We start from the raw sequence: 12,530 nt of genomic DNA, 5'->3' as shown, positions 1-12,530 counted from the left end.
GGTAAGGTTATTTAATGTATGTATGTATGTATGGCGGAATGCTTGAATAGTGCCATTGTACAAAGGCAAAGGGGGTAAGAGTGTTCAAATTACAGAGGTATAAGTTTGTTGAGTATTCCTGGTAAATTATATGGAAGGGTATTGATTGAGAGGGTGAAGGCATGTACAGAGCATCAGATTGGGGAAGAGCAGTGTGGTTTCAGAAGTGGTAGAGGATGTGTGGATCAGGTGTTTGCTTTGAAGAATGTATGTGAGAAATACTTAGAAAAACAAATGGATTTGTATGTAGCATTTATGGATCTGGAGAAGGCATATGATACAGTTGATAAAGATGCTCTGTGGAAGGTATTAAGAATATATGGTGTGGGAGGCAAGTTGTTAGAAGCAGTGAAAAGTTTTTATCGAGGATGTAAGGCATGTGTACGTGTAGGAAGAGAGAAAAGTGATTGGTTCTCAGTGAATGTAGGTTTGCGGCAGGGGTTTGTGATATCTCCATGGTTGTTTAATTTGTTTATGGATGGGGTTGTTAGGAAGGTGAATGCAAGAGTTTTGGAAAGAGGGGCAAGTATGAAGTCTGTTGGGGATGAGAGAGCTTGGGAAGTGAATCAGTTGTTGTTCGCTGATGATACAGCTCTGGTGGCTGATTCATGTGAGAAACTGCAGAAGCTGGTGTCCGAGTTTAGTAAAGTGTGTGAAAGAAGAAAGTTAAGAGTAACTGTGAATAAGAGCAAGGTTATTAGGTAGAGTAGGGTTGAGGGTCAAGTCAATTGGGAGGTAAGTTTGAATGGAGAGAAACTGGAGGAAGTAAAGTGTTTTAGATATCTGGGAATGGATCTGGCAGCGGATGGAACCATGGAAGCGGAAGTGAATCGTAGGGTGGGGGAGGGGGCGAAAATTCTGGGAGCCTTGGAGAATGTTTGGAAGTCGAAAACATTATCTCGGAAAGCAATAATGGGTATGTTTGAAGGAGTAGTGGTTCCAACAATGTTGTATGGTTGCGAGGCGTGGGCTATGGATAGAGTTGTGCGCAGTAGGGTGGATATGCTGGAAATGAGATGTTTGAGGAGAATATGTGGTGTGAGGTTGTTTGATCGAGTAAATAATGTAAGGGTAAGAGAGATGTGTGGAAATAAAATGAGTTTGGTTGAGAGAGCAGAAGAGGGTGTTTTGATATGGTTTGGTCACATGGAGAGAATGAGTGAGGAAAGATTGACCAAGAGGATATATGTGTCAGAGGTGGAGGGAACGAGAAGTGGGAGACCAAATTGGAGGTGGAAAGATTGAGTGACAAAGATTTTGAGTGATCGAGGCCTGAACATGCAGGAGGGTGAAAGGCGTGCAAGGAATAGAGTGAATTGGAAAGATGTGGTATACCGGGGTCGACGTGCTGTCAATGGATTGAACCAGGGCATGTGAAGCGTCTGTGGTAAGCCATGGAAAGTTCTGTGGGGCCTGGATGTGGAAAGGGAGCTGTAGTTTCGGTGCATTATTACATGACAGCTAGAGACTGGGTGTGAACGAATGGGGAATTTGTTGTCTTTTCTTTGAGCTACCTCGCACATATGGGGGGGGGAGGGGGTTGTTATTTCATGTGTGGTGAGGTGGCGATGGATATGAATAAAGTTGAACATTATGAATTATGTACATGTGTATATATGTATATGTCTGTGTGTATATATATATATATATATATATATATATATATATATATATATATATATATATATATACATATATATATATATATATATATATATATATATATATATATATATATATATATATATATATATATATATATGAGTACATTGAGATGAATAGGTATGTATATTTACGTGTGTGGACGTGTATGTATATTCATGTGTATGTGGGTTGGTTGGGCCATTCTTTTGTCTGTTTCCTTGCGCTAACTCGCTAACGCGGGAGACAGCGACAAAGGAAAATTGATAAAAGATAAATAAAATATTTATGTATATATTTACATATATATATTTCTTTTTTTTTTTTTCTTTTTTTTGCTTTGTCGTTGTCTCCCGCGTTTGCGAAGTAGCGCAAGGAAACAGACGAAAGAAATGGCCCAACCCACCCCCATACACAAGTATATACATACGTCCACACACGCAAATATACATACCTACACAGCTTTCCGTGGTTTACCCCAGACGCTTCACATGCCCTGATTCAATCCACTTACAGCACGTCAACCACGGTATACCATATCGATCCATTTCACTCTATTCCTTGCCCTCCTTTCACCCTGCTGCATGTTCAGGCGCCGATCACACAAAATCTTTTTCACTCCATCTTTCCACCTCCAATTTGGTCTCCCTCTTCTTCTCGTTCCCTCCACCTCCGACACATATATCCTCTTGGTCAATCTTTCCTCACTCATTCTCTCCATCTGCCCAAACCATTTCAAAACACCCTCTTCTGCTCTCTCAACCACGCTCTTTTTATTTCCACACATCTCTCTTACACTTACGTTACTTACTCGATCAAACCACCTCACACCACACATTGTCCTCAAACATCTCATTTCCAGCACATCCATCCTCCTGCGCACAACTCTATCCATAGCCCACGCCTCGCAACCATACAACATTGTTGGAACCACTATTCCTTCAAACATACCCATTATTGCTTTCCGAGATAATGTTCTCGACTTCCACACATTCATCAAGGCTCCCAGAATTTTCGCCCCCTCCCCCACCCTATGATCCACTTCCGCTTCCATGGTTCCATCCGCTGCCAGATCCACTCCCAGATATCTAAACCACTTCACTTCCTCCAGTTTTTCTCCATTCAAACTCACCTCCCAATTGACTTGACCCTCAACCCTACTGTACCTAATAACCTTGCTCTTATTCACATTTACTCTTAACTTTCTTCTTTCACACACTTTATCAAACTCAGTCACCAGCTTCTGCAGTTTCCCACATGAATCAGCCACCAGCGCTGTATCATCAGCGAACAACAACTGACTCACTTCCCAAGCTCTCTCATCCCCAACAGACTTCATACTTGCCCCTCTTTCCAAAACTCTTGCATTCACCTCCCTAACAACCCCATCCATGAACAAATCAAACAACCATGGAGACATCACACACCCCTGCCGCAAACCTACATTCACTAAGAACCAATCACTTTCCTCTCTTCCTACAAGTACACATGCCTTACATCCTCGATAAAAACTTTTCACTGCTTCTAACAACTTTCCTCCCACACCATATATTCTTAATACCTTCCACAGAACATCTTTATCAACTCTATCATATGCCTTCTCCAGATCCATAAATGCTACATACAAATCCATTTGCTTTTCTAAGTATTTCTCACATACATTCTTCAAAGCAAACACCTGATCCAACCATCCTCTACCACTTCTGAAACCACAATGCTCTTCCCCAATCTGATGCTCTGTACATGGCTTCACCCTCTCAATCAATACCCTCCCATATAATTTACCAGGAATACTCAACAAACTTATACCTCTGTAATTTGAGCACTCACTCTTATCCCCTTTGCCTTTGTACAATGGCACTATGCACGAATTCCGCCAATCCTCAGGCACCTCACCATGAGTCATACATACATTAAATAATCTTACCAACCAGTGAACAATACAGTCATCCCCTTTTTTAATAAATTCCACTGCAATACCATCCAAACCTGCTGCCTTGCCGGCTTTCATCATCCGCAAAGCTTTTACTACCTCTTCTCTGTTTACCAAATCATTTTCCGTAACTCTCTCACTTTGTACACCACCTCGACCAAAACACCCTATATCTGCCACTCTATCATCAAACACATTCAACAAACCTTCAAAATACTCACTCCATCTCCTTCTCACATCACCACTACTTGTTATCACCTCCCCATTTGCGCCCTTCACTGAAGTTCCCATTTTCTCCCTTGTCTTACGCACTTTATTTAACTCCTTCCAGAACATCTTTTAATTCTCCCTAAAATTTAATGATACTCTCACACCCCAACTCTCATTTGCCCTTTTTTTCACCTCTTGCACCTTTCTCTTGACCTCCTGTCTCTTTCTTTTATACATCTCCCACTCAATTGCATTTTTTCCTTGCAAAAATCGTCCAAATGCCTCTCTCTTCTCTTTCACTAATACTCTTACTTCTTCATCCCACCACTCACTACCCTTTCTAATCAACCCATCTCCCACTCTTCTCATGCCACAAGCATCTTTTGCGCAATCCATCACTGATTCCCTAAATACATCCCATTCCTCCCCCACTCCCCTTACTTCCATTGTTCTCACCTTTTTCCATTCTGTACTCAGTCTCTCCTGGTACTTCCTCACACAAGTCTCCTTCCCAAACTCACTTACTCTCACCACCCTCTTCACCCCAACATTCACTCTTCTTTTCTGAAAACCCATACAAATCTTCACCTTAGCCTCCACAAGATAATGATCAGACATCCCTCCAGTTGCACCTCTCAGCACATTAACATCCAAAAGTCTCTCTTTCGCGCGCCTGTCAATTAACACGTAATCCAATAACGCTCTCCGACCATCTCTCCTACTTATATAAGTATACTTATGTATATCTCGCTTTTTAAACCAGGTATTCCCAATCATCAGTCCTTTTTCAGCACATAAATCTACAAGCGCTTCACCATATGGGTAAAACTGAAAGTTGATGGAGAGAGATGGGTGATTATTGGTGCATATGCACCTGGGCATGAGAAGAAAGATCATGAGAGGCAAGTGTTTTGGGAGCAGCTGAATGAGTGTGTTAGTGGTTTTGATGCACGAGACCGGGTTATAGTGATGGGTGATTTGAATGCAAAGGTGAGTAATGTGGCAGTTGAGGGAATAATTGGTATACATGGGGTGTTCAGTGTTGTAAATGGAAATAGTGAAGAGCTTGTAGATTTATGTGCTGAAAAAGGAATGGTGATTGGAACTACCTCGTTTAGAAAGAGAGATATACATAATTATACTTACGTAAGTAGGAGAGATGGCCAGAGAGCGTTATAGGATTACTTGTTAATTGATAGTCGCGCGAAACAGAGACTTTTGGATGTTAATGTGCTTAAAGGTGCAACTGGAGGGATGTCTGATCATTATCTTGTGGAGGCGAATGTGAAGATTTGTATGGGTTTTCAGAAAAGAAGAGAGAATGTTGGGGTGAAGAGAGTGGTAAAAGTAAGTGAGCTTAGGAAGGACACTTGTGTGAGGAAGTAGCAGGAGGGACTGAGTACAGAATGGAAAAAGGTGAGAACAAATGAGGTAAGGGGAGTGGGGGAGGAATGGGATGTATTTAAGGAAGCAGTGATGGCTTGCGCAAAAGATTCTTGTGGAATGAGAAGAGTGGGAGGTGGGTTGATTAGAAAGGGTAGTTAGTGGTGGGATGAAGAAGTAAGATTATTAGTGAAAGACAAGAGAGAGGCATTTGGACGATTTTTGCTGGAAAAAAATGCAAATGAGTGGGAGATGTATAAAAGAAAGAGGCAGAACGTCAAGAGAAAGGTGCAAGAGGTGAAAAAGAGGGCAAATGAGAGTTAGGGTGAGAGAGTATCATTAAATTTTAGGGAGAATAAAAAGATGTTTTGGAAGGAGGTAAATAAAATGCGTAAGACAAGAGAGCAAATGGGAACTTCAGTGAATGGGGCTAATGGGGAGGTGATAACAAGTAGTGGTGATGTGAGAAGGAGATGGAGAGAGTATTTTGAAGGTTTGTTGAATGTGTTTGATGATAGAGTGGCAGATAGAGGATGTTTTGGTCGAGGTGGTGTGCAAAGTGAGAGTGTTAGTGAAAATGATTTGGTAAACAGAGAAGAGGTAGTAAAAGTTTTGCGGAAGATGAAAGCCGGCACCGCAGCAGGTTTGCATGGTGTTGCAGTGGAATATATGAAAAAAGGGGGTGACTGTATTGTTGGCTAGTTGGTAAGGTTATTTAATGTATGTATGATTAAATGGTGAGGTGCCTTAGTGTTGGCGGAATGCTTACATAGTGCCATTGTACAAAGGCAAAGGGGATAAGAGTGAGTGCTCAAATTACAGAGGTATAAGATTGTTGAGTATTCCTGGTAAATTATACGGGAGGGTATTGATTGAGAGGGTGAAGACATATACAGAGCATCAGATTGGGGAAGAGCAGTGTGGTTTGAAAAGTGGTAGAGGATGTATGGATCAAGTGTTTGCTTTGAGGAATGTATGTGAGAAATACTTAGAAAAGCAAATGGATTTGTATGTAACATCTATAGATCTAGAGACGGCATATGATAGAGTTGATAAAGATGCTCTGTGGAAGGTATTAAGAATGTATGGTGTGGGAGGCAATTTGTTGAAGCAGTGAAAAGTTTTTATCGAGGATGTATGGCATGTGTACGTGTAGGAATAGAGGAAAGTGATTGGTTCTCAGTGAATGTAGGTTTGCGGCAGGGGTGTGTGATGTCTCCATGGTTGTTTAATTTGTTAACGGATGGGCTTGTTAGGGAGGTGAATGCAAGAGTTTTGGAAAGAGGGGCAAGTATGCAGCCTATTGTGTATGAGAGAGCTTGGGAAGTGAGTCAGTTGTTGTTCGCTGTTGATACAGCGCTGATGGTTGATTCATGTGAGAAATTGCAGAAGCTGGTTACTCAGTTTGTTAAAATGTGTGAAAGAAGAAAGTTACGTGAAAATGTGAATAAGAGCAAGGTTATTAGGTACGGTAGGGTTGAGGGTAAAGTCAATTGGGAGGTAAGTTTGAATGGAGAAAAACTGGAGGAAGTAAAGTGTTTTAGATATCTGGGAGTGGATCTGGCACCGGATGGAACTATGGAAGCGGAAGTGAATCATAGGGTGGGGGAGGGGGGAAAATTCTGGGAGCCTTGAAGAATGTGTGGAAGTCGAGAACATTATCTCGTAAAGCAAAAATGGGTATGTTTGAAGGAATAGTGGTTCCATCAATGTTGCATGGTTGCGAGGCGTGGGCTATGGATAGAGTTGTGCGCAGGAGGGTGGATGTGCTGGAAATGAGATGTTTGAGGACAATGTGTGGTGTGAGGTGGTTTGTTCGAGTAAGTAATGTAAGGGTAAGAGAGATGTGTGGAAATAAAATGAGTTTGGTTGAGAGAGCAGAAGAGGGTGTTTTGAAATGGTTTGGTCACATGGAGGGAATGAGTGAGGAAAGATAGGCCAAGAGGATGTATGTTTCGGAAGTGGAGGGAACGAGGAGAAGAGGGAGACCGAATTAGAGGTGGAAAGATTGAGTGAAAAAGATTTTGAGTGAAAGGCGTGCAAGGAATAGAGTGAACTGGAACGATGTGGTATACCGGGGTCGACATGCTGTCAGTGGAGTGAACCAGGGCCTGTGAAGCGTCTGGGGCAAGCCATGGAAAGTTCTGTGGGCCCTGGATGTAGAAAGGGAGCTGTGGCTTCGGTGCTTTATTATATGACAGCTAGAGACTGAGTGTCAACGAATGGGGCCATATTTTTCTTTTCCTAGCGCCACGTCGCACACATGAGGGGGGATGGGGTTGTTATTCCGTGTGTGGCGAGGTGGCGATGGTAATAAATAAAAGCAGACAGTATGAGTTATGTACATATGTATATATGTATATGTCTGTGTGTTTATATATATGTATACATTGAGATGTATAGGTATGTATATTTGCATATGTGGACATGTATGTATATACATGTGTATGTCGGTGGGTTGGGCCATTCTTTCGTCTGTTTCCTTGCGCTACCTCGCTAACGCGGGGGACAGCGACAAAGCAAAATAAATCTATAAGTAAAATAAATAGATAAATATATACATAGGGAAAATGATTTGGGAAACAGAGAAGAGGTAGTAAAAGCTTTGCGGAAGATGAAAGCCGGCAAGGCAGCAGGTTTGGATGGTGTTCCAGTGGAATTTATTAAAAAAGGGGGTGACTGTATTATTGACTGGTTGGTAAGGTTATTTAATGTATGTATGACTCATGGTGAGGTGCCTGAGGATTGGCGGAATGCGTGCATGGTGCCATTGTACAAAGGCAAAGAGGATAAGAGTGAGTGCTCAAATTACAGAGGTATAAGTTTGTTGAGTATTCCTGGTAAATTATATGGGAGGGTATTGATTGAGAGGGTGAAGGCATGTACAGATCATCAGATTGGGGAAGAGCAGTGTGATTTCAGAAGTGGTAGAGGATGTGTGGATCAGGTGTTTGCTTTGAAGAATGTATGTGAGATATACTTAGAAAAGCAAATGGATTTGTATGTAGCATTTATGGATCTGGAGAAGGCATATGATAGAGTTGATAGAGATGCTCTGTGGAAGGTATTAAGAATATATGGTGTGGGAGGCAAGTTGTTAGAAGCAGTGAAAAGTTTTTATCGAGGATGTAAGGCATGTGTACGTGTAGGAAGAGAGGAAATTGATTGGTTCTCAGTGAATGTAGGTTTGCGGCAGGGGTGTATGATGTCTCCATGGTTGTTTAATTTGTTTATGGATGGGGTTGTTAGGGAGGTAAATGCAAGAGTTTTGGAAAGAGGGGCAAGTATGAAGTCTGTTGGGGATGAGAGAGCTTGGGAAGTGAGTCAGATGTTGTTCGCTGATGTTACAGCGCTGGTGGCTGATTCATGTGAGAAACTGCAGAAGCTGGTGACTGAGTTTGGTAAAGTGTGTGAAAGAAGAAAGTTAAGAGTAAATGTGAATAAGAGCAAGGTTATTAGGTACAATAGGGTTGAGGGTCAAGTCAATTGGGAGGTAAGTTTGAATGGAGAGAAACTGCAGGAAATAAAGTGTTTTAGATATCTGGGAGTGGATCTGGCAGCGGATGGAACCATGGAAGCGGAAGTGGATCATTGGGTGGGGGAGGGGGCGAAAATTCTGGGAGCCTTGAAGAATGTGTGGAAGTCGAGAACATTTTCTCGGAAAGCAAAAATGGGTATGTTCGAAGGAATAGTGGTTCCAACAATGTTGTATGGTTGCGAGGCGTGGGCTATGGATAGAGTTGTGCGCAGGAGGATGGATGTGCTGGAAATGAGATGTTTGAGGACAATGTGTGGTGTGAGGTGGTTTGATCGAGTAAGTAATGTAAGGGTAAGATAGATGTGTGGAAATAAAAAGAGCGTGGTTGACAGAGCAGAAGAGGGTGTTTTGAAATGGTTTGGGCACATGGAGAGAATGAGTGAGGAAAGATTGACCAAGAGGATATATGTGTCGGAGGTGGAGGGAACGAGGAGAAGTGGGAGACCAAATTGGAGGTGGAAAGATGGAGTGAAAAAGATTTCGTTTGCTCGGGGCCTGAACATGCAGGAGGGTGAAAGGAGGGCAAGGAATAGAGTGAATTGGATCGATGTGGTATACCGGGGTTGAAGTGCTGTGGGTGGATTGAATCAGGGCATGTGAAGCGTCTGGGGTAAACCATGGAAAGCTGTGTAGGTATGTATATTTGCGTGTTTGGACGTATGTATATACATGTGTATGGGGGTGGGTTGGGCCATTTCTTTCGTCTGTTTCCCTGTGCTACCTCGCAAACGCGGGAGACAGCGAGAAAATATCTATCTATATATATATATATATATATATATATATATATATATATATATATATATATATATATATATATATATATATATATATATATATATATATATATGTATATATATATATATATATTTTTTTATTATACTTTGTCGCCGTCTCCCGCGTCTGCGAGGTAGGTGTGTTTGTATGTATGTGTGTTTGTTTGAAGGTAAGATCGCACTTCAGTAGTTCATATGATTTTATCTAACGTGTAATTTTTCTGTACATGTGGCACGACATGTTTCCTTTCTAAGTGAGCCTCGATAGGAGACTGTGAAGGATATGAAGAGACATTAAGGGAAATTGTTGAGAGTAAACGAAGCATGTTGAGTGGGTGAGGGATGAGTTATATTCAGGAAAATGGTGACGGCATGTACAGATGTATGTGGCTTGCGAAAATTTAGAAAGGATGGTGAGTGGTTGGATGAAAATGTAAAGTTGCTAGTGAAAGAAAAAGGAGGTGTTTGGGCGGAGCTTACGAGGAATGAGTGCAAAGGACTGGAGAATGTATAAGAGAGAACGGTAAGAGGTAAAGAGGGAGTTTTAGGATTTGAAAAAAAGGGCAAATGAGATTTTGGGTGAGAGGTGAGAATAAAATGATTTTTTGGAAGGAGTTCAAAAATGTGCTAAGGAAATTGGAAATATAAGTGAAGTTAGCAAAATGGGAAGTGTTAACAATATGTGATGAATTAAGGAGGAGATGGAGTGAGTCTTTTGAAGGACTTTTAGATGTGTTTGACAACAGAGTGGCAGATGCAGGATGTTTTGGTCGGGGTGGTGTACGATGTAAGTCATGTAGGGTAGTTTGGTGAAGAGAGAAAAGGCGGTGGAAACCTTGCGTAAGATGAAATGCGGCAAGGCAGGTGGATTTGATCGTATTACAGTTGAACATACTAAGAAAGAGGGTGACTCTGTTGTTGACTGGTTAGTAAAGGTTTTTACTGTAGGTATGAATCATGGTGGGGTCACTGAGAATTGGCGGAATGCTCGTATAGTGCCACTGTATAAAGAGAAAGGAGATAAAGGTGAGTGTTCAGTCTACAGAAGTATAAGGTTGTTGACTATACATTATAGATTGTATAGGAGGGCATTGATTGAGAAGGTGATGGCATGTACAGAACATCAAACTGGACAGGAACAGTGTAGTTTCAAAAGTGGTAAGGGATGTGAGGACCAGGCGTGTGGTAAGTATTTAGAAAAAAAGATGGATTTGTAAGTACTACTTATGGATCTCGAGAAGTTATATGTTAGGGTTGATAAAGATGCTTTTGTAAAAGGTATTAAGAGTATATGGTGTGGATGTTAAGCTGCTAGAGGCAGTAAAAAGCTTTTACCAAGGATGTAAAGCATGTCTACGAGTAGGAAGAGCGCACAGTGAATGGTTCAGAGTGAAGGTCGGCTTACGGCAGGAATGCGTGATGTCTTCATGTTTGTTTAATTTGTTTATGGATGGGATGGTTATGGAGGTAAATGCAAGAGTCTTGGAGAAAGGGACGAATATGCAGACGGCCTAGAAAGTGAGGTAAGGTTTTTTACAAGGCTACAGAACACACAAGCTGGTTTCACTCACGATCTCTGTTGATATGTGCACATATCATTCTCGATACAAGAGACTACAGTTGTACAGCTAGAGTATGTCACACACGACACTTAAAGTTGAGCTCCCACTCCCAACAGGACCTCGTCACCATCAACATTTTCGGTAGAAACTTCGGGCATGGTGTGTGTGTGTGTGTGTGTGTGTGTGTGTGTGTGTGTGTGTGTGTGTGTGTATGTGTGTGTGTTAATCACATCTGTACATCCATAACAGACATCATGAGCCCGTCGGACTGGCGGTGGGAGCGAATGCTGCTGGCATTGTGGATGGTGATGACGCTGGTGTTGATCAGGAGCTACGCCGGCACTCTCATGTCTCTCCTGGCAGTGAGATACTTGGCACAACCCTTCCAGTCTCTACAAGATGTTCTGGATGATTCATCAGTAGTTATGATATGGAACGAGAACTCTGGAAGTGTACAGTCCATGAAAGTATGCATTAAACCCTTCAGCTCTATGAAAAGATAAAATGGAAAGACTAAAAAACATATTTCGCACCAGTTTTATACGACAGACAAAAAATACTTTAATAGCTCTGTAGCAACTCCTCTGTATGTCGTGTCTGTTCATTAATCCGTTCCATCAAGTTCATAAACAGTTTTAAAAATATAATGGCAATTCTTTCTATGATATCTGAGACGGTACAGGCAACAAAATGTCCTAATCAAAGCTATGTCATTAACGCTTCATGATATATATATCATGTTGTTTTATCATATACTTATACTTGATCGCCGTTTCCCGCGTCAACAAGGTAGTGCCAGGAATAATTCGAAGAAAATATGGCCTTTTTACTCATATATATATATATATATATATATATATATATATATATATATATATATATATCTTTTTTTTTTTTGATTTTCCAAAATCAGGAACAGTGAAGAGGGCCAGGTGAGGATATTCCCTCAAAGGCCCAGTCCTCTGTTCTTAACGCTACCTCGCTATCGCGGGAAATGGCGAATAGTATGAAAAAAAAAATATATATATATATATATATATATATATATATATATATATATATATATATATATATATATATATATATATATATATATATATATATTTATTTATTTATTCATTTTGCTTTGTCGCTGTCTTCCACGTTAGCGAGGTAGCGCAAGGAAAAAGACAAAAGAATGGCCCAACCCACCCACATACACATGTATATACATACATGTCCACACACGCAAATATACATACCTATACATCTCAAAGTACACATATATATACACACACAGACATATACATATCTACATATGTACATAATACATACGGTCTGCCTTTATTCATTCAATCTCCACCTCGCCACACATGGAATACCATCCCCCTCCCCCTAATGTGTGCGAGGTAGTGCTAGGAAAAGACAACAAAGGCCACATTCGTTCACACTCAGTCTCCAGCTGTCAT

The 12,530-nt window shown here is 41.1% G+C and overlaps 1 protein-coding gene across 1 annotated transcript in view; it reads left to right on the top strand.

The window, feature by feature from the left end:
- The window catches only part of LOC139757337 (uncharacterized), a 66,556-nt gene that overhangs the window by 38,404 nt on the left and 15,622 nt on the right, over nt 1–12,530 (top strand). Inside the window, exon 9 of the mRNA XM_071677760.1 lies at nt 11,332–11,549. Within this exon, the coding sequence (XP_071533861.1) occupies nt 11,332–11,549 (218 nt within the window). The remainder of the gene's footprint in view (nt 1–11,331; nt 11,550–12,530) is intronic.

Source organism: Panulirus ornatus, chromosome 25 (genome assembly GCF_036320965.1).
Source record: "Panulirus ornatus isolate Po-2019 chromosome 25, ASM3632096v1, whole genome shotgun sequence".
NCBI classification, from domain to species: Eukaryota; Metazoa; Arthropoda; class Malacostraca; order Decapoda; family Palinuridae; genus Panulirus; species Panulirus ornatus.
The sequence above is the reverse complement of the archived record's forward strand: the minus strand, read 5'-3'. Positions and strand labels throughout refer to the sequence as shown.